Source organism: Miscanthus floridulus, chromosome 10, assembly GCF_019320115.1.
Source record: "Miscanthus floridulus cultivar M001 chromosome 10, ASM1932011v1, whole genome shotgun sequence".
NCBI classification, from domain to species: Eukaryota; Viridiplantae; Streptophyta; class Magnoliopsida; order Poales; family Poaceae; genus Miscanthus; species Miscanthus floridulus.
In genome coordinates, this window is record NC_089589.1 from 34,708,130 (window position 1) to 34,731,205 (window position 23,076).

Sequence of the window (23,076 nt, forward strand, 5' to 3'; positions counted from 1 at the left end):
GGAACAGACATGATATCTCGAGCCATAATAGATAGAATTGGATAGGTTAGCTTGTGGTCATGCCACCAGAGCAGTATGTCAAAGGATTCCTCATAACATGTGACAGGGTCACTGTCCAAGTAAGCTGAGAGCTCACTAACACCAGCTCCAGCTGGAGTAGATGAAGATGAGAGGGAACAGCTAGGGGATGCACCAGGGCCTCCAAAGATCCTTCCCTATGCCTGCTTTCTCTTACCAGAATGAGCTGAAGGCTGTGAAAACCTTTGAGACCTAGCTGCACCACCCAATTTCTGCTCATACTTGTTGAACAATCTGTACATTTCATCTTTCACATCAGCATAGTATGAACTATAAGTGGATCCAGTATGTTGAGCAAGTAGTTCAAGCACATTAAAGAATCCTTTCATCTTAGCTCTAGAATCAAGAATGAATGCATATGAATAAAGCAGTGGAATTTTCTCCTAATATTTAAGAAATTTAAGCTTCATAGGATAAGCAATCATTCTAAAATTCTGATCTCTTTCAGCTTTATGCAAATGTTCAGCAATGTCAAGAATATGGTGCAAAACAAGTGGAGCTGTGGGATAATAAACATCAGACAGAACAACAGTAGAATCATAAAAGAGTTTCAGGAACACCATTATCTGTTTAGCAACATACCAATGCTGTGCAGTCAACAATTCTGAACCATAATTAGAGTTAAGCCACACAAAAAAGACTTCCTTGTATGGCAGCAAATGTTTAAGCATTAAATAGGTGGAATTCCATCTAAATCCATATCCAAGCCAAACTTTGTAGGTCTTATACCCTGAGTAATACAATATTTTTTGAACAATGCAATTCTTTGATTAGAGGAATTCAAAAAGTTTATTGTAGTTCTGAAATCTTCAGTAAAAGGTTTCAGTCTCTTCAAGCCATATTTAACAATCAAATTAATGATATGACATGCACAACGTTGATGCACAAGCAAATACTTAACCTTACGAGGATCATCACGTGTAGGTGCAGGATAAGAACCCAAGTAACCAAAGAAGACAGGTTGCAAGATATCATAAGCCTTAGAATTAGATGAAGCATTGTCTAGAGTGACAGCAAAGATCTTATCAATCAAACCAAACTCCTCAACCACACCAGCTATTTTTTCAGCAATGTTTTTACCAGAATATGACACCTTAATTAGCCTAAAACCAACAACCTTTTTCTACAACTCCCAATCAGCACTAACATAATGAGCAACAACAGAAATATAGTCCTCCTTAGCATTATCAGACCAAATGTCAGATGTCAAAGAAACATATGAGCAAGGAGACAACAATGAATTCATAAGCAAAGAACGTTGATCAGCAAACATTTTGCCCATATCTCTAGTAGTGGTCTGCCTAGAAACCTTTTCAAATCTAGGGTTATGAGCACGCTTAATGTAATCCTCACAGGCCTGTGTCTCACCTATGCCTAATGGAAGGTCCAGCCTAGCAATCAACCGGCACAACTCAGTACGAGCAACAGTAGGGTCATACACCCAGTTATGCAAACCATCAACATTCAGAGCAAGCCTAGACTGGACCCTCTTATCATTATCATGTTTTGCCTTACATGATTTCTGGTGCCATTTCAAATGACCAGTGCCAGCAGCAGATCTAGCAGAATACCTCTTACCACACATTTTACAGATGGCAGCAACTCTTATATTACCTTCCTTAATCTCAGTGAAATCCTCCCAAACAGGAGATATGAGCTTACCAGTACCACGAGTCGATGAGGTACCATGAGTGTCGGTCGAGGCTGCCACCCCACCGTCGCTGTTGCCATCACCGGCATCGAGATCAATCGGATGGGTGCCATCACCGAGATCGATGCCGAACAGCCCGCGGGCATCCTCACCGATGCCGTCGTTGTCCTCGATTTCTAGCTCCTCCTTGGGCTCGGGGTGCTCGCCATCGGCTAGGTGGGAATAGACATCCGCCACCACCGGCATGGTGACCCCAGCCGAGGAAGGGCCGGCCCCGACCCTGAGTCCCCTGACCTCCAGCTCCAACACCGTCCCTCAACGGTGGACGCTGGCGCTTTGGCACTGGCAGCCTAGCCATGGCACCTCTAGAGGAGGAAGACGCGGCGTCAGGCACCACCAACCTACGAAGAACAGAGGACAGAACAGAAGAACAGGGGTGAGTCAGTGAGTGAGTGAAAGATGGACAAACACAACACAGATCTAAGGTTAGGGTTAGGGTTAACCCTAACCTGCGCCACCGGAGCCCAGTGCCGAAGAAGAGGCCAGGGAGGCAACCAGAGGAGGAGACAGACAACAGTTACAACGACGGCGAGCGGCGGCGGAAGGACAGACAGGCACGACGAACTCACATGGTACACCGGAGGAGGGGGGAAGAGGGGATAGGAAGGGAAAGGAGGGAGGAGATGGTTAGCGAACTCAGGTCGAGGTGGACGAGCGACGACGAGGTCACCGGAGCAGGGCCGGCGAGCTCAAGGCGAGCGGCGGCGAGCTCCAGGCGACGGATCGAGAGCGAGCGAGACGAGACGACTGCGACTGCGAGCGGCGGGAGTGGAGTGGCCGAGTGGGATTATGGTTAGGGATCGGGGGAGGGGCAGCATATATACGGCCGCGGGGGAGGCGGCTTCGTGGGCTGGGCTGCCTGCGGCCTGTGGCCTCACTAGCCGTGGGAGGCACCGGGCCGCTCACCGGGCCGTGGCCGTGCCGTGCCGCGGGCCTAGGTGGCGGCCCAGGCATGTCCTGGTCCTTCAGCCCGGGCCAGCCCGGGCCCGATGGCCACCGGGCCATTCCGTGCTTGGGCCGGGCCACGAGCCCGCGGGCTGCATGGCCAGGTATACTGACGGGTGGGGCACAGCTGTTTTACAAATCAGTGCGGTCTGCTTACCGTGACATGCGGGGCCCTCTAGCTGCCATCCTCTCTCTCTTGCGCGCCCTGCGCATTCCCCAGTTTCCCACCAAGCGGCGGCGGCGCCACCGAGTCACCTTCCCGCCGCCGCGTGCAGCTGGGGTGTCTGTCCACGACAAGGCGTCCGCCTTGCTCGTAGCGAACCAGCAAACAGCGAGGGAGCTGTATGGGAGTCGCGGTAGCAAGCGGAGCGCCGCCGAGCCCGGAAGAGAGTCTCGCGGGGGCGGGGGAAAGGAGGGAGCGGAACCATGGTCCGGTCCCGGGCGCAGCTGGCCCTGTCCACGCGGCTGCTGAACGTCGGCCTCGCTGCGCTCTGCCGGGGCGGCTGGCTCGACCGCGCGGAGTCCGTCCTCGTCGACGCCATCCGCCTCGGCCTGCCCCCGGATGTCGTCACCTACAACACCATCCTCGCCGCGCACTGCCGGGTCGCCGGACTCGACGCGGGGTTAGCCGTCGTGCACCGGATGCGGGAGGCCGGGGTGAGACCCGACGCCGTCACCTACAACTCCCTCATCACGGGCGCCGACCGCAGCGGGCTCACGGTGCGCGCCCTTGACCTGTTCGACGAAATGCTGAGGTCGGGGGTCGCCCCCGATTCGTGGAGCTACAACGCCCTCATGCACTGTCTGTTCCGGTCCGGCCACCCGGAGCACGCCTACCGGGTGTTTGCTGATATGGCCGAGAAGGGCGTGGCACCATGTGCCACGACGTACAACACGCTTTTGGATGGGCTGTTCAAGGCCGGCCACGCGACGAATGCGTACAGGATGTTCAGGTATCTGCAGAGGGCGGGGCTTCCCGTGGGCATCGTGACTTACAACACAATGATCAACGGGCTGTGCAAGTCAGGCAAGGTGGGCTATGCCCGCATGGTCCTTAAGGAGCTGGGGAGGACCGAGCATGCTCCGAACGCTGTCACGTACACAACAGTTATGAAGTGCTGCTTTAGGTATGGCAGGTTTGAACAAGGGTTGGAGACATTTTTGTCCCTGCTTGAAGGAGGGTACATTTCAGATGCCTTCCCATACACGACAGTGATCAGTGCGCTTGTCAAAAAGGGCCGGATGCAAGAAGCCAATACCTATTGTGAGCTCATGATACAAAGTGGTTCCACGCTTGACAATGCATGCTACAACACGCTGATTCACCTGCGATGCCAAGAAGGGAAGCTGGATGACGCGTTTGAGCTGTTGAACATGATGGAAGAAGGTGGTCTGGAGAGCGATGAGTACACATTCTCAATTTTGGTCAATGGTCTCTGCAAGATGGGCCAAATCGAGGCTGCCGAGAAACAGATATGGTCCATGGAGATGATGGGAATGCAATCAAATGTGGTTGCATATAATTGCTTGATTGATGCACTATGCAAATCTCATGAGGTTGATGCAGCCATCAAAGTACTGCACAGCATGAAGCTAAAAGATAATTTTACTTACACATCACTAGTCCATGGTCTATGTAAGGTGGGTAGATACCATATGGCATCCAAATTCTTGCGGATCTGCTTACATGAAGGCAACAATGTTCTTGCATCTGCAAAGCGCGCTGTCATTTCTGGGCTTCGTAGTGCAGGGTTTAAAAATGATTTGAGGAAAGTCCGATCAGCATTGTATATGGCTAGGCTGTTGCGGTCTTAATCCAAGGAGAAAAGATCTGCAACCTGACTGGGTGATCCTGTGAAATGAACAATGCAGTGTGGATCGAGTAGATGATCCTTTATGAAGATGTATGATGAAGCACCTAACTACTCTATCGGTGCATCATGCTCCTATAAATCAGTTCCCTGAGGCTACATAGGGTGGCAATGTTAGAGTGCACCGCAAGCCATGTCACCATCAGGCGAAATGTTTATTGGGCGTCAATGAACAAAAAGGGCTGATGGTACGCCTCATCACCTAGGTTGCCAAGGCCAGCTGGGTCCGCCCGGACCCCTAGGCGACACCTAGGCCTCTATGCGACGCCGAAACAGAGATGGTCACTACTTGGCACAGGCTGCTGCATTCATGACCTTTAGTTGCCAGATTGTACCAGCCCCAAATGAGGAAGTGATCCCTCCATAACTTTCATGGTTTCAAACTTCACCTTTCACCGTATTGGTTTGAGGTGTTATAATGAACTCTTGGTGACTACAAGTATACGGTATTTCCAACACAAGGTAATTATAGCTTTAATTATTTCAAGTAAATTGCCTCTGTTTGCTATACTGCATAGAACTTTTGGAACAGTTAAATTCTGTGGAGTATAATACTAACTGTGTCCTCTTTGGACTGTTGGTGGTTATTGATTTTTTTCAGAACAGAGATGCCCTCAGTTGGATGGACATACAGTATGCGGTCACAGAATGAAGATGTTGCAGGCAGTGGCGGATGCACGATGCGGGATAAGGGGGGGCTAAAACAATGGAGATGTTGATTTGCATGAAGATTTAATGGTGAAATCAAGCTTTTGCTACAGTAATTAGGCTTGAAATCAAGAAATTAGGGGGGGCTGGAGCCCCCCCAGCCCCCCCTGTGGATCCGCCGCTGGTTGCAGGCTTGCAGCATACTGGAGAGCGACCTGTTTGTTAATCTTTTTTGTTTGGTTCAGTAATTCTTTTTGAGTGGTTAAGAAAAGAATCTTATATTCTTTGGGCGATACCTTATCTGGCAAATTTATCTGTTTGAAGCAAATTCTATACCAATGAAAGACTACACAACACCTAATGACATAGCCATGTCAATGGACATGCATATGCTGCAAAGAAGTTTTGTATTTTTGGTCTAAAACTCTGGCAGTCAGCCGATGATGTGCAATTTAAATAAAATAGACGTCACCATAATTGAGTCAACCATTGATCTTTGGTATTTCCATTTATTTCATACAAACAATCTACTGCTCTTCAGACGTCAGCAGAAGTTTATGTTGTCCCATAAGGTTAACCTTCATTTATTTGTTCTTCTTCAAATGGTGGAATCAATAGTATGTGTTTGTTTGTTTTGGAGTCCTCTGGCTGGATTAGTTTCAGGTGTAGTGTGTTGCTGGGTTGTGTGTTTTTGTTCATTGGCACAGATGTAGTTCTGTTGTTTTGGTGGAGGTGGGTCGGATCCTCCCATTCCGGTACTTGGGTCAATCTTTTCTTTCTTATATAAATACAAAGATACACAGCTCTCGTGCAAGTTACAGAAAAAAATAGTGTGTTTGTGCAAGTATAAACTAATTTTACATAGCATATACCTTGTTGATTCTGGTATATTTTTATGGCTATTATGATTCATCATACATGACTCAGGTGGTCAAAATTTGTTTTGCGCAGACTGAAACTTGCTGCCCTGCATGATTGATGCTATATGTGGTATATGGTTTTCATTTTTTTCCCCTGAGGTTGCAGGGGCTGCTGTCTCAGGCACTTCTTCTCTGGTGTTTGATGGACTGCTGTTGTTGGCCCTGCCATCCGTGGGCTGGCCTCAGGTTTCTTCGCCGTGCTTCCTGCTGATCAAGGTATTGCTTTCAATCTTTCATCACTTTTATCTTGTACATGTGTGGTTTTGGATCGCTTGGTTTCTGCTCTTATGCATGATGTGCAGTGTGCAATCAGTTTGTTCAGTCTAGTGCATGGATTCAAAACTGGAAACATTAAAAAATATCATACCTAGGCTGGCATAAAAAACCATCCAGTTGCTGGTGGCTGGCCAGAACTTACAAGTTAGCAGCTTGTTACCGCTGAACAGGCAAGCAATTCAATTACCTTTTTGATAGATTATTCTGAGTCTTTGGATGTTAGTTCATCTATTGGTCACATACCTAGTAAATGTTCAATATGACATGGCAGATTTGAATCCCTGATTTAGTGTGGTTACTTTTGTTTATCTTGTGCCTGTAAATTACTTACACTGGGCATGGTACTTGAGATTTATTGAGTATGTTTATCTCAATTTTGTGGAAGCAATCCTGACGAGATCCTAACATTCAGGTTTGTTAAGCCTCGGGTCCAATGGTTCCCGAACGAAGAAGACCCCCCGACCGACCCCTTCAGGATCACACGGGGGCTCGAGGGCTATGCCCATCGGGCACACTCGCGCGCACCCTCTGGCAAAGAGACCCGGCCAAGCCTAACTCGACCGCAGCTTTCGTCTGGGGCTCGGGGGCTCCCCCAAGCCTTGGGCTCCTGATCTACGGCGCGTTCAAGCCCGGTCCTTGGCTCCTGCTCGGCTAACGATGCCGGCCAAGGCCTGGGCACAAGAAGACAAGCCCCAGGCTACCGATGCCCAGGGGCTCTCTGGCATCGCTCCCAAGGCGTGCCCATGCCAACTGCTCCTCCGACAGGGTCACATCTGGGGGCGTGACACAAGAAGACAAAGCTTCCAGCGGCCTCCGGGGGCTCGGGGGCTTCCGGGCCCGCGCATCAGCCCCAAGAGCCGACCTCCTTCGCCACCAAGAAGACTCTAGAAGGTCTCACCCGGGGAAGGTCGGTCCAAGCCGACACCGTCTGACACACAGTGTCAGAACAGAGCAGCCGGACGACGCCCAGGCTTCTTCGGCTCCAAGACACCTCGACGATCCACGGCGCACCGCTGCAAGCCCCTCCTGGACTCCGGCGCACGTAGACCATAGACTAGAACCCTCAAATCGTCTTGTACCCGACCTATCTCATTATATAAGGGATAAGGTCGGACCTAGAGGGGAGAGGATCCGAGTTCGATCACCAGACACTCTATTGCATTCCATCTGCTTCCGCTCTGCACCGAGAGCAAGGCAACCCGGAGAGGGGCACCGAGAGCCCCTCCGTCGCTGCATCCTGTCGTCTCCTTCCTCTTCGATAAGGGGGAGACTCCACCGGCGGCGAGACAACCTTAGGATTAACACCGAGCTAACCCCCTACCAAATCTTCTTCCTTTACACTCTGTTATAACCTCCCAGATTTTTGGTGCTCGAGTATAAGGATCATCAGCTGCTGAACGTAGGGAGCGAATTGGCTCGAACCAGGATAAACCGTTGCGTCTTCTCTGCGTGATTCTTGTGTTCCTGAGTCCACCCGGGACACCGGAGACCTCGTACTCTGACACCGACTTGAACAACATGATTGTCATGGTTTTGACCCCACAACAGTTGGCGCGCCAGGTAGGGGTCAACGTCTAGTGCGATTCTGACTCTACGGGGGTCGGAGCCACCCGCCTCGTCGCCGGAGCAAGCGGAGCCGCCCTAGACGGCGGTGTTCGCTTCCCCGGCGAGTTCTCCATCGTGGCCGGCGCCTTCGCTCCGGGCCGGGTCCTCAACTTTGGGAGCTTGGCCTACATCGCTGACGGCTACGGCGAGCTTCGTCCACTCCATGGGGCTGCATCGGTAGGCAACGAGCCCCTGGTGCCGCCTCCTCCGCCAGGACTCTTGGGAGCAGATCTCGAGGTTCTGGCCCATCAGATCCGATGCGGTCTAGGCCCGAACCCCACCGTGTCGGACCGTCGCCAGATGTTCTACATGCTGGCCAACGTCCACCACCAGATCGCCACCGGTGAGGTGCTCCTGCCGCCTGATCGCTTCTGGTACTACCTCCCGGACCTGCCTTTCAGGATACAGAACGCGGCGGCGTCCTTACAGCTGGAGCTAGAGCACCTCATCAGTCACGAGGCGCCATGGAGCATCATCCTCTCCAGCGTAGCAGGGACTGACGTCCCCTCGCTTCGTGCCTTCCTCGAGGTCCTCTCGGGGAACGGCCCGGAGTACGACTCTAGCCTGAGGAGGCGTCTAGGCTCACGTTGCCGGACTAGAGTCCCCGCAGCCGCGCGTCCTATCTTCAGGAGAAGGCGGACCGCTTGCGCGCTCGGCAGGTGGACTTGGAGGCCGCTGAGGCAGAGCTCGAGCGTCAAAGGCAGGACTTTGCGCGGCAGCAAACTGAGCACCCTCTCGGCAACGACGACGACGCTCGCACGGGGGCTCCTAGTGGCCTCTGCTTCCCCCGCGTGGCGTACAACATGGTGGCCACCGCTTGTCGCCTGGAAGACATCTCTGACACGCCGGACCTGAAGACCAACGAGCGGATGAACGAGGCGAGCGGCTCCTCCGCGTCGCCCTCGAGCAGCAGGCCGAGAGTTCAGCCTCTCGGCGCCGCGTCGCGCTCTCTCAGCCGTCCTAGACGACGACCACTACCAACGAGGGGCGCTCCGACGCTCACCCCACAGGCGGCAGGGAGCAGCGGCGACACCTTCGGCAATAGCTCCGACCGGCCACGGAACTAGGGCGCCAAGCCTCGGTAGGAGCGAAGGCGCGACCTTTCTCCTCGGCGTCCCCCCGCGCGGTACCGAATTGGCGACGACCGCGACGTCCGCTACACCATCGAGGCCAGGTGCCATGCTCAGGCATAGTCCCGCACCCCTGAGCGATGGGGCGGGGGCCCCGTCCCGGATCACTTTGGCCCCCTAGCATTCGGGGCTAGGATCCAGGTGGCCCCCTACCCCAGGGGTTTTCGGCCGCCAACGCACATCTCCAAGTACGACGGCGAGACAAACCCGGACCATTGGCTGGCGGACTACCACCTCACCATGAACGCCGGGGGGTTAGACGATGACTTTGCCGTCCAGTACCTTCCTCTGCTTCTGTCAAGCTCAACCAGAGCTTGGCTTGAGCAGCTCAAGCCCGGCAGCATCCGCTGCTAGGGCGATCAACGTGCGGTCTTCATTGGTCACTTATAGGGTACCTACACCCGCCCGGGGAACTCCTGGGATCTCCGCAACTGCAAGCAGAGGGCCGACGAGACCCTCTGGGAGTACATTCAGCGCTTCTCCAATAAGCGCAATGAGCTCCCAAACATCATCGACGTCGACGTGATCAACGCCTTCATCTGTGGCACGACTTGTGAGGCGCACGACGCGGGAGCTCCTAGACGTCGCCACCTAGTATGCCACCGGCGAGGAGGCCGTCCAGGCCAACTTCAGCGGGAAAGCCAAGGCCGCCGGCCACCTCAGTGGTGGTGATGGCGTCGACGATCTCGCCTCGTCCCAACGACGCCGCGACAGGTGGACAAGGATCAGAAGCGCCGCGGGGAGGAGATGGTCGCCGCGGCCGACCGCGTCGCTAGACCTCAGCCCCGTGGGTGCGCTGCATGCCTGAAACACTTTGAGAAGGCGCTCGAGTCCCCCTGCCCGTTCCATGGGGGCAGGCGAAGCATCTTCTCAAGGACTACGCCACCATGAAGGGCTACATCCGTAGCACCCTCGGCCAACAGGGCAAGGCCTAGAAGCCTACCCTGAAGGCCGACGACCCGGCGGACGGTGCCCAGGAGGAAGACAACGAGTTCCCCGAGGTCGAGTGCTGCCTCATGATCTTCGGAGGCTCCTAGGCGTATGAATCCCACCGGTAGCGCTGCATCACTGAGCAGGAGGTGAACACAGTCCACACCCTCGTCGCCCCGACGTGGCTCCGGTGGTCCCAGACGGCCATCACCTTTGACCAAGTGGACCATCCCGATCGCGTCCCCCATCCAGGGCGCTACCCGCTCGTGGTCAGCCTAATCATGGGCACCACGCGCCTCACCAAGGTGTTGATGGATGGGGGCAGCGGCCTCAACATACTCTACGCCAGCACCCTCGACAAGATGGGCATCCCTCGGAGCAGCCTGCGCCCTAGCAAGGCGCTGTTCTATAGGATTGTGCCGGGGAAGGAAGCCGTGCCCCTTAGGTGCATCCGGCTCAACGTCACCTTCGGCCAGCTGGACAACTTCCGCAAGGAGCCACTCACCTTCGAGGTCATCGACTTCCTCGGTGTCTACCACGCCCTCCTTGGTCGATCGTGCTTTGCCAAGTTCATGGCCGTCCCCAACTACACCTACCTCAAGCTCAAGATGCCCGGCCTGAAGGGGGTATCACCGTCGAGGGTAGCTTCGAGCAAGCCTACTACTGCGAGCAAGACTGCGTTGCCCAAGCGGCCACGCTCGTCGCCCCCTATGCTCCCGATGGCCCTGGACGCGACGTAGGAAGGGCGCCGGCGGAGGAAGCAACCAAGATGGCGGCGGTACTCGACCGACCGAGCATTGGCAAGGCGGTCAAGACCTCTAGAAGCAACGGTGGCTCGGCTAGCCCCTCCATCCAGGCGCTCGGCTCCCCAGAAGGGGCTGACCCGATCGAGGTGAGTTTTGACCTTTCCCCATGAGGGAAGGCCATCGCCGAGCCATCCGCCCAGAAGTGACGCCTCCCGAGCCATGGCCCACCTACCAACCTCCTTCGCCGGCCTACCTCTCCAACAACAAAAACCAAGATAAGTTCCGTCCTCCTGACTGTCTTACTTCGCTTACCTCTGTTCGCTCTATTTGTTGTCTTCCTTGACCCAAGCCATCCCGGCGATGGCTCGGCCGCACCAGAGGATCGACTGAGCTAACCACTTGCTGACCTTTTCTGAAGGAGGACTGCTGCAGAAGGCCCCCGAGCGATGTAAGGATGGGCGGACGGAGCAGGCAAAAGATCAGCAAGGCGCTAACGGAGCGACCCCGGCCATCGCGTTTCCAGCTATGTCCTCTTTCCCCTCTCTTGTGTCCATTCTGTTTTCTTTGCAGATTCCTGCCTATCTCCCAATCCTTCATCGGATCGTTCCACCCCACTGCATGCCGGTCTAGGGGCCCCCCAGAAGGGGCATCGCCGAGGGTTCAAGGCCAGGCCACTGGGCTTCAAGGCCGCCCGAAGCAACTAAAAGTGCGAGGGACATTCGGGAGGCGAGCCCACGTGGCTGTAGCCGGGCGCCCAGAAGCGCCTCGACCGTTGTGACGAACGATGTCCGAGTACTGACTTGAGCTGCTCGTGGTGACCCAACGAGGGAGGCAGCGAGCCCCCGAGTACCGATAGATGGGCTCGGGAACTATATGAGTGGCTCGGTCAGGAAGTCGAGGATCTCCCCGATGTGGGACATGATCGGGGCACGAAACAACTATAAACCCGGGGTTCTCACGGACTTACTGAAAGCTCTAGTTTGGTTTTGGTGAATTGATGAAACCCTTAGTGTTAACCTAGTTTATCAAAGTGATTATGAGATAGGTAGTACTACTCCAAATGATGAAGCAAATGAAGATCATGACATGATGATAATGATGGCATGGTGATGATCAAGTGCTTGGACTTGAAAAGAAGAAAGAGAAAAACAAAAGGCTCAAGGCAAAGGTATAAGTGGTAGGAGCCATTTTGTTTAGTGATCAAGACACTTAGCGAGTGTGATCACATTTAGGATCGATAGCCATACTATTAAGAGGGGTGACACTCGTATCGAAATGCGGTTATCAAAGTGCCACTAGATGCTCTAACTCATTGCATATGCATTTAGGATCTAGTGGAGTGCTAACACCCTTGGAAATGTTTGTGAAAATATGCTAACACACATACACAAAGGTGTTACACATTGTGTTTAGCACTTGGGAGCAAGGGTAAGAAACTTCACCGGCAGAGTGTCCGCCCGTAGAGTGTGAACAGTCCGACGATGCCATCGGCGCCCTGTACAGAAAAGACTGATTTTCACAGAGTGCACCGGACGCTGGCATCTACTGGACCAGAGCATCCGATCAGTGGAAGCAGTGAAGATGCTGGCGTCGGTCTTCGACCGGACGCTGGGTCACTTCGTGACTGGACACTGACGGGGTGTGTCCGGTCCTGCTGACATGGCGGCGCACAAAGGAGACATTGAGTGACCGGACGCTGGGTGAGTCCGGTTGGGCATGACCGGATGCGTCCGGTCATGAATTTTCGCGAATGGAACCTTACTAGAAATGACCGGGCGCTGGGTGAGTCCGGTCGGGCATGACCGAACGCGTCCGATCGTGAATTTTTGTGAGTGGAACCTTACTGGAAACGACCGAATGCTGGGGTCCTGCGTCCGGTCACTTCGAAGCAGCGCGTTCGGTCACAACTTAAATGTACTAATGACCGTTGAGATCGGGCGATCAGCGTTTGAAGCAGGGGACACGTGGCACACATCGCGCGACCAGACACTGGGGTCCAGCGTCTAGTCGATCTGACCTACGCGTCCGGTCATCTCGTTTTTCAGTGGACTGAAGAGCCAACGACTCTATTTCATGGAGGATTCTATTTAAGCCCCATGGCCGGCTCAAGCTCACACTCTTGGCCATTTTCATTGATATAGCAACCTTGTGAGCTTAGCCAAAGCCCTCCCACTCATCTCCATCATTGATCCATCATCATTGTGAGATTGGAAGAGAATCCGAGTGCATTGCTTGAGTGATTGCATCTAGAGGTACTTGGTATTCGTGTTTCGCTGCGGGATTCACTTGTTTCTCTTGGTGGTTGCCACCACCTAGATGACTTGGAGCAGCGAGGATCGTTGAGCAGAGTTTGGTGATTGTCTCCGGCTCCGATCGTGGTGATTGTGAGGGGTCTTGTGCCTTCCCCAACGGAGCGCCGAAAGGTAACTCTAGTGGATTGCTCGTGTCATTGAGTTACCTCACTTGTGGGTAGGTTCTTGCGGTGTCCAATTGTGTGGATGAGGTTCGTGCAACACCTCTTAGCCATCGAACCACCAAGTGTTGGTCGACACAACGGGACTAGCGTGCTGGCAAGCACGTGAACCTCGGGAAAAAAATTGGTTGTCTTTTGCCCTTTGGTATTCTCCCGGTGATTGATTTAGTATTCATCTTGTGATTGGTTTACTCCTCTACACGATGGTATAATCACCCTACTCACTCATTTATATTCTTGCAAACTAGTTGTAGCAAGCTCTTTAGTGTAATTAGAATTGAGAGCTTGCTTTGTTGTTTTAAGTTCATCTAGTGGAGCTCTTTAGTGTAGCAAGTGTGAGAGCTCTTAGTGAGTAGTAACATATCAAATTGTGTGTTTAGTGATCATAGTAACTAGAATTGTTGGATAGGTGGCTTGCAACCCTTGTAGAGCTAGAGCAAGTTTGTATTTTGCTATTTGTTATACTAATCAAATTGCTCTAGTCGGTTTGTAGATTTCTAAATAGGGTATTCACCCCCCTCTAGCCATATTAGGACCTTTCACTTACCCGCTAGCAACATGGACGTGGCGATCTTGGCCAACGAGGCCATCGTTGTGACAGCCCAGCCCAACGAGGGATCAAGTCTCTGAGCATGACTCAAGAGCAAAATGGGATTACACACGAAAGTAATTTCATTTCATTGATTGGGAACGACCCGATTACAATATACGGCAGCAAGAACCGTTGCCTCGACCCTAGACTAGATCCCGGTCAGGGCCGTGCAGTTCAAAGACAAGCGCAGAGAAGCCTGGGCGCCACTCTCCCAACCCAGAAGACGGGAACACCTCCATAGTAGCAGCGACGACAAAGAAAGGGTCGAAGGAGGAGAGCTGGGCCATGGCCGTGTCCTCTCCCTCTTCGGGCCCCAACTCTACATTGGGCGGTGACCCCCATGGTGGACAAGGTGCTCTTCCGCTGATAAAAGAGGGGGGCCCAACGATATACATCGTTGGGGTTCTTCGACCCTCCAGCAGAAGACGACGGGGAAGAGGCGCGGCGACACGCGCGGATGGGGAAGTGCCGAGGGGGCAGCGCACGAGGGAAGGACAGCGTCCCTCGGCGCCGACCCTCTTCCCCCTCTGTACGCCGCCATGGCCTTCCCCTCGCTGGAGTCCTTCCACCATCGAAGAAGCAATCGCCCGGCGGACAACACCAAGCTCACCTGGAGGGAAGCATCGCTCTTCATCGCCACCGCCATCGCCGCTGAAGAAGATGGATCTGAGGAAGAAGAAGAGAGGGGGCAGGAGGAAGGGATTGAAGACTCCATGTCCCCTGGGCGCCTCCCTTTATAGCCAAACGTGGTGCGCTGTGAGTGGCTCCGGGACCTCCGATCAGCCATCAACGGCTACAAAGGACCATGGGGAACCGGCTAGGCGTCCCTTCAATCCCTGCAGCACGCCTCTAGGCGGTTGCGTGATGACGGCCGTGCAGTAAAGGCAGAGTCAGGGAACCGCTGGCAATGAGTCAAGTCCCCACTCCACTTAGCCGCGCATGCCGCCCACTCCGCGCATGCCTCCTCACGGGACTTGGGGGGATCCACCTCCTCCCGGGCCCACCAGCTATCATCGATGGCTTGGATCCACACGCACCAAGTGTCGTGGCTCCTCCTTCACCAAATCTGCTCCACGTGGCTCCAACGTCCCATCTCCCAGACGAGACATGACGGCATGGGGACGCGCGCGCGTGTCATAACTCCTCCACTAGGAACGACGGCCTAGACGCCATCAACCGCCTATGCAAGGCGTCAGCGGACGGGACGCGCCCAGAAGCCGCCCCTTCACTGGCAAGGAGGCCCCACAATGGCCTCGGGGGCTGCGCCAGCTCCCCAGATGGAGCAGCCCGACCCCCGATCAACGGGCGCTCGGGTGGCGCATCCCCCAAAAACCAACCAACTCGCCAGAGTTTGGTTGGGAGCCGCTGAGTAGTGGGCCCAACGAGGGCCTCCATCCGAGCCTCGGTGCGCTCCCACTTCCCTGATCTATGGCTGCAGAGGGTCAGCCCCAGAAGGCTGGCTTGAGAGGACCGGGACCTGTTATCGCAGCCCTCAAAAGGGCGTGGAGCTCCGGATGATCAGGTGGCATTGATGATGAAGCTATGGCTCTCTTTGTGCGCAAGATGGGCAAATTCATGAAGAAGGGCTATGGTGCAAGAAAGAGAAGAGATCACAACAAGGAGTATGTGAGAAGATGCTATAAGTGAAGTGCTCGGATCCCGTTGTAGCAGATTGTCCCTACAATAGTGACAATGATGAGGATGAGAAGAAGAAGTATAAGAAGGAGAAGAAACAAAAGAAGGAGAAGAAGGAGAAGAAGATGACCTTCCAAAAGAAGAAGAATGGTGGAGGCTATGTGGTCACTTGAGATAGTGATGGCTCTTTGGATAGTGATGACTCTAGTGATGATGGCAAGAAATCCCTAAAGAAGGCACTAGCAAGCATCGCCATCAACAACAAGCCTTCCATCTTTGACACTCCATCGACATGTCTCATGACAAAGCTCACCAAGATAAAATATGATGTGAGTGATGATGATTGTGAAAGTGATGATTGTAGGAGTGATGATGATGAGGAGTACACCAAGGAGGAGCGATTGGACATGTGTGAGCAAGTACACACTTGCTTTGAGATAAAGAGAAAGGAGTGAAAAGAATTGTGCAAGAAGATCAAATCTCTTGAGCAATCCTTTGATGAGCTCAATGCTTCTCATGAGAGTCTAAGGGAAGACCATGAGAAGCTTGGCAAAGTTCACTCTAAGCTTGAAAAGGCTCACTCCTCTCTCCTCGAGCAAGTCAAGAAGGAGGAAGCCAAGAAGGAGTAAGTGATTGTGTCATGTGATGTTGGACTAACATGTGATATTCTTGATGAATCATTTACAACCCAGCGCAAATTCGGTTCGGGACGAAAAGAACAGACTATGTTGAGCCAAGAGCATTTTCATTACTATGGAAAATGATGGATAGCAAAATCCACAATCGATCATGTCCTTCAAGTCACACATTGCTTTCTACCACATCGCTCCCACTAACCCGTCTTGTAGTACTTCCACTTCTACTTCACCTTTGAGTGATGGTTTCACTTGTGATGCCTCATTAATGGTGGAAAATGAGACCCTCAAGAAGGAGGTGAATGAGCTCACTCGCGCCCTAGGTAAAGCCTATGGTGGTGAGGACCGCTTGCTTATGTGCTTGGATAGCCAAAGAAGTTCTCTCTACAAAGAGGGATTGGGCTATACCCCCAAGAAAGGCAAGGCTGCCTTTGCTACTCACAAAACTAGTTTTGTGAAAAACAATGGTCGGTTTTGCATTAGTTGCAAGCAAGTGGGTCACAAAGAGCATGATTGCAAGAATAAGAAATCACATGCTAATGTATCCTCAATTAGATTTGATTCTTGTTACATGCTTGTTAAGGGTGTCAATGGTGTGAAGGCTAAGTTCATTGGTACACCAATTGTGGGCTCAAAAAAGAAAGCCATTTGGGCGCCAAAGACCTTAGTAACTAACCTTCAAGGACCCAAGCAAGTTTGGGTACCTAAAAAGAATTGATCTTCTTTTGTAGGTCAATTATAAAGCTGGAGGAAGGCATTGGGTGCTTGATAGTGGGTGCACACAACACATGACCGGTGATTCAATAATGTTTAATTCAATCAACACAAATGAGAGCAATGGGGTTGATAGTATCATATTTGGTGATAATGGCAAAGGCAAGGTCAAAGGTCTTGGTAAGATTGCAATATCCAATGACTTGAGCATTTCCAATGTGCTACTAGTAGAGAGCTTGAACTTCAAGCTATTGTCAGTAGCTTAATTGTGTGATCTTAGTTTTAAGTGCATATTTGGTGTGGATGATGTAGAGATCATAAGTGTGGATAGCTCTAACTTGATATTCAAAGGATTTAGATATGAGAATCTATACTTGGTTGATTTCTATGCTAGAGAAGCTCAATTGTCAACATGTTTGCTCACTAAGTTTAGCATGAGTTGGTTATGGCATAGAAGGCTTAGTCATGTTGGAATAAAACAATTGAACAAGTTGATTAAGCATGATCTAGTTAGAGGCTTGAAAGATGTCACATTTGAGAAGGATAAGCTACGTAGTGCATGTCAAGCCGGAAAGCAAGTTGGAAACACACATCCTAAGAAGAGCATGATGAGCACATCTAAGACTTTTGAGTTGTTGCACATGGATTTGTTTGGACCAACCACATACACTAGCATTGGTGGAAACAAATATGGATTTATGATTGTTGATGATTTCACTAGATATATATGGGTGTTCTTTCTTATTGATAAGAGTGATGTGTTTGCAACCTTCAAGACATTCATCAAGAGAATTCACAATGAGTTTGAAACAACCATCAAGAAAGTAAGAAATGATAATGGTAGTGAGTTCAATAACACAAGAGTTGATGAGCTTTGTGATGAGTTTGGAATTAGGCATCAATTCTCGGTCAAGTACACTCCACAATCAAATGACCTAGTTGAGAGGAAGAATAGAACTTTGATTGACATGGCAAGATCAATGTTGTGTGAGTACAATGTGAGTCATTCATTTTGGGCCGAAGCAATCAACGCGGCTTGCTACTATAGCAACTGCCTCTATTATCACCCCATGATGGAGAAGACACCATATGAGCTCTTGAATGAAAGAAAGCCCAACATTGCATACTTTCATGTTTTTGGTTGCAAATGTTACATATTAAAGAAAGGCACTGATTGAGCAAGTTTGAGAAGAAATGTGATGAATGTTTCTTGCTTGGTTACTCCACTACTAGCAAGGCTTATAGAGTTTGAAATTTGGCTAGTGGTACTCTTGAGGAAGTTCATGATGTGGAATTTGATGAAACCAATGATTCCCAAAAGGAAGATGAGAATCTAGATGATGTGAGAGGCACTCAGTTGGTCAATACAATGAAGAATATGGACATCGGTGATATAAGGCCTAGAGAGGTGATTAATGTTGAAGATGACAAGAATCAAGTGCTCTCTAACTCAAATGTGCAAGCTAGTGGTTCTCATGATCAAGATCAAGCTAGTGCTAGTGATGACAAAGTGTTAGATCAACAATAAGTGGCTAGTACATTTTCTCAACCAAACGATCAACAAAGTGCAAGCAATCAAGTGCAAGTGCTCCAACCAACCAATGTTGTAAGAGATCATCCTTTTGGATTCCATAATTGGTGATATATCAAGAGGTGTACAAACAAGATCAAGATTGTCATTATTTTGTGAACACTTCTCATTTGTGTCATTCATTGAGATAAAAAAGATAGATGAAGCTTTGAGAGATGTTGATTGGGTCAATGCCATGCATGAAGAGCTAAACAACTTTGAGAGAAATCAAGTATGTGAATTAGTTGAGAGGCTTAAGGGACACAATGTGATTGGAACCAAATGGATCTTTCGCAACAAGCAAGATCAAGATGGGATAGTTGTAAGAAACAGAGCAAGATTGGTAGCTCAAGGTTACACTCAAGTTGAAGGTCTTGACTTTGGTGAAACATATGCTCCAGTTGCAAGATTGGAAGCATTTAGGATCTTGTTAGCCTATGCTTGTGCCCACAACATCAAGTTGTATCAAATGGATGTCAAGAGTGCATTTCTCAATGGCTACATCAATGAAGAAGTATATGTTGAGCAACCTTATGGTTTCGAAGATGACAAGAAGCCCAATCATGTGTACAAGTTGAAGAAGGCTTTGTATGGCTTGAAGCAAGCACCTAGAGCATAATATGAGAGATTGAGGGACTTTCTACTCTCTAAGGGATTCATTATGGGCAAGGTTGACACCACTCTCTTCACCAAGAAGATTGGCAAGGACTTGTTTGTGTTGCAAATCTATATTGATGACATTATCTTTGGATCAACCAATCAAGATTTTTGTGAGGAGTTTAGAAAGATGATGGCAAGTCAGTTTGAGATGTCCATGATTGGAGAGTTGAATTACTTTCTTGGTCTTCAAATCAAGCAAATGAAGAATGGCACATTTGTGAGTCAAGACAAGTACATCAAAGACATGCTCAAGAAGTTTGGAATGGATGATGCTAAAGCAATTAGTACACCAATGGAGACAAATGGAAACTTAGATAGTGATGCTAGTGGTAACATGATGGATCAAAAGATGTATCGGTCTATGATTGAAAACCTACTCTATATGACCACATCAAGGACGGATGTGATGTTTAGTGTATGCATATGTGTTAGATTTCAAACCTCACCAAGAGAGAGTCATTTAAAGACAATTAAGAGAATATTGAGGTACTTAAAGCATACACAAAATGTTGGATTGTAGTATCCCAAAGGAGCAAGATTTGAGTTGATTGGATATTAAGACTCCGATTATGCGAGATGCAAAGTTGAGAGAAGGAGCACATCGGACACATGTCAACTATTGGGAAGATCACTTGTGTCTTGGTCATCAAAGAAGCAAAATAGTATAGCACTTTCAACCGCCGAAGCGGAGTACATTTCGACCGATAGTTGTTGTGCTCAATTACTTTGGATGAAGGCTACTTTGAGTGACTTTGGAATCAAATTCAAACAAGTGCCATTGCTATGTGACAATGAGAGTGCTGTGAAGCTCACCAACAACCCGGTTCAACATGCAAGAATAAAGCACATAGATGTCTGCCATCATTTCATAAGAGATCACCAACAAAAAGGGGACATATGCATTGAGAGTGTGATCAACTTGCCGATATATTCACCAAACCACTTGATGAGAAGAGGTTTTGCAAGCTAAGGAATGAATTGAACATACTTGACTTCTCAAATATGTGCTGATGCACCTCCATTATATGACATGCCTCTCCTTCGAGCAAAGCAAGGTAAAATTGATTGACATGTCATACATCCATTGCTAAGGACTTGTTTAATGCATCTAGTCATTCCTCACATGTCTCAGACTCATTCATAAAAAAACAAATGAATTTGATGCTTCTATGGTACCATTATTGCTTGTATGCTAGAAATGATTTAGTGGTAGCATATGACATGTTTGAGGGCTTGTGAACCTAATGTTTAATCTAGAGAATGAGCTATAAGTGTTTAACTCAACATGGTACAAGATAACCCTTATTTGGAGGTGTGAAGAAGCTTGTCCTTGGATCAAACCAAGTTAAATATCTTTTGCAAGTGATCTAGATTAAAACAAATTTGGGAAAATGATCCTCACTTCACATGGTTTCACCCCAACCTATCTAAAATTTGAGCTCACCTTTTGTGCTAATTGTTGACAAAGGGGGAGAGAGATTCACAAAGACAGTAAGATAGGGGGAGCAAACAAATGAAATGACATTGTAAGGGGATTAATTAAAAATTGAAGCACACAAGTAGGGGGAGCAAGCTCATAAACTTGTTTGTTGCATTTGAATGTGCATTTCATATGTTTGCTTGCATGGCACAAGTTCTAAATTCCCTATCCATGCTTGTGTGGTGTATGCTAGACTCTAGATAATGATTGGTGAAATGAAAACTAGCATGCATAAGATAGCTAGATATACCTTGATCTTTTACAAAGTGGTACTAGAATCTTGCTTCTAATGTTTATCTCACGAGGTATCTAGTTTGTCTTTGCTATCCAAGTGATATCTAGCAAATCATGGTGCTAAGGATGGTGTTCAAATGGCAACTTCGATTGGTATCACGCTTTAAAGGTCTATTCTTTACACCTTAGCATCATTTGGTAGCTATTACTCTCCCAAACTTCAAATCCATGCATATGTGCAAGCTTTCAAATCCAAACTCTTAGCACATATGTAGAGGGAGCTAATACTACCAATTTGGGTTGATGAAACTTGTCCATAACCTTTACACATGGTAATATGCTTGGGCAAGCAACATGAATCCAAAAAGATTTCATTGAATATCTTTGTGAAAAAGTTGTCATCAATTATTAAAAAGGGGGAGATTGAAAGCCCTAGTTTGGTTTTGGATAATTGATGAAACCTATGCACTAACCTTTGTCATGAGATGTGATATGAGCTAGGTTGGTGCATTCCAAGTGAGGAGCATGGTGGCACTCAAGTAATGGTGATGATCACATGAAATGATGAAGATGATGATCAAGTGCTCAACTTGAAAAAGAAGAAAGAGAAAAACAAAACCCTATGGAGATCAACGCAAAGGTATAAATAGAGATTTTGTTTCGGTAATCAAGACACTATAGAGAGTGTGATCACATTTAGGATAGATGGTCGTACTATTAAGAGGGGTTCTTAACTAGACAAGTTGGTCATCTAGTGCCACTAGGTGTTGGACTTCATGCATTGCATTTAGGCCTAGTGCACTTCGGAGAGCAAGCAAAAATATTTATCAAAAATGTTTTGAGAAATGCTAACCTGGCTCTAACATGTTTTGAGAAAACACTTTGAGAGTTAGCATTGCTTGCGGGGAGTAGCTCGAGTTGACGTGGATCGAAACGCGAAAGAGTTTGCAACTCAAAGAGCTAGTAGAGGTGCCTGGGTAGCACCACCACCCCCTGTCCGATGCATCGCCCTGCCTATGGCGGTGCCCACCTGGACCTAACCGAGAGCGGCTGAGTTGGGGTGGACACCGGACATGTTAGTGTACACCGCCCCTGGCATAGCAGTGCACCGCCATGGGCACCGCTGCCCTTGTCCGAAGCCACCGCCCCTTTCCTCCAGAGAGCAACCGAAGCTGGCTGGTCACCGCCATGGTCACTGCTAGGGTGACAGCGATGCATCGCCCCTTTTTCTAGAGAGGAGGGAAAATCGGAGGCTCGGCTGGGTGGTCACCGCCACCCTGTCCGGTGCCCTAATGGCTAGTTTGTAGCCATTGGAATTCGATCGTTGGGCAGGTCACCGCCATGTCCGGTGCCAGGCACCGCCCTGTCCAGTGACCTCGCAGAAACAGCTCCAAGAGGTATAACGACTCTATTTGCTTATGTGGATATAAATAGAGGGTGTGGCCGGACTTGGCCACTCTCTTGGCACCTCTTACACTTGTGCACACCCTTTGGAAGCTGAGTAACCTACTCCACTCACTTGTTCACTTGATGTCATCATCTTGAGTGAGATTAGAGAGCCTTTAGTGCATTGCATTGAGTTGCATCTTCTTGTGGCACTAGTTGGGTGATTTGGGCTGGTTGTGAGCTTGTTACTCTTGGTGTTTGCCGACACCTAGATGGCCCGGTGATTGGAGGATCGTTGAGCGGAGTTGGTGATTGTCTCCGGCCTCGATCGGTTGCTTGTGAGGGGTCTTGTGCCTTCTCCGGCGTAGCGCCAAAGGCAACTCTAGTAAATTGCTCGTGTCATTGAGTTACCTCACTTGTGGGTAGGTTCTTGCGGTGCCATTTGTTGGCGAGGTTCATGCAACACCTCTTAGCCGCCGAACCATCAAGTGTTGGTCGACACAACGAGGACTAGCATGCCGGTAAGCACGTGAACCTTGGGAGAAAAATCTTGTGTCTCTTGTGTGATTGGATTTCTCCTGGTGATGGGTTGTCTCCACATTGTGATTGGTTCATTCCTCGACGCGGCGGTATAATCACCCTACTCACTCCTTTACATTCCTTGCAAACTAGTTGTCAAACTCTTAGTGTAGTTAGTCTTTCGAAAGCTTGTTAGTTTGGTTAGTGTGGCTCTTTAGTTAGTCTTTGAGAGCACACTAGCTTAGTGAGTAGTGACCTAGCTTGTTGTGTGTGCTAGTGATCATAGCATCTAGAATCATTGGGATAGTTGGCTTGCAA

At 49.8% G+C, this 23,076-nt stretch overlaps 1 protein-coding gene across 3 annotated transcripts; it reads left to right on the plus strand.

The window, feature by feature from the left end:
* Positions 1-2,919: 2,919 nt before the first annotated feature.
* Positions 2,920-5,895, plus strand: LOC136489995 (putative pentatricopeptide repeat-containing protein At4g17915). Of its 3 annotated transcripts, none has more exons than XM_066486502.1 (3): positions 2,920-5,067; positions 5,207-5,268; positions 5,445-5,895. In XM_066486502.1, the coding sequence occupies exon 1, from the start codon at positions 3,161-3,163 to the stop codon at positions 4,547-4,549; it is 1,389 nt and encodes a 462-aa protein (XP_066342599.1). In that variant the 5' UTR covers positions 2,920-3,160; the 3' UTR covers positions 4,550-5,067; positions 5,207-5,268; positions 5,445-5,895. The 3 variants fall into 3 exon arrangements, with proteins under 3 accessions (XP_066342599.1, XP_066342600.1, XP_066342598.1); XM_066486503.1 differs by having other exon boundaries at positions 5,212-5,268; XM_066486501.1 differs by having other exon boundaries at positions 5,207-5,895.
* Positions 5,896-23,076: the final 17,181 nt, after the last annotated feature.

Coding starts and splice junctions, on each gene's coding strand:
- LOC136489995 (XM_066486501.1), top strand. CDS start 3,161: ATGGTCCGGTCCCGGGCGCAGCTGGCCCTGTCCACGCGGCTGCTGAAC.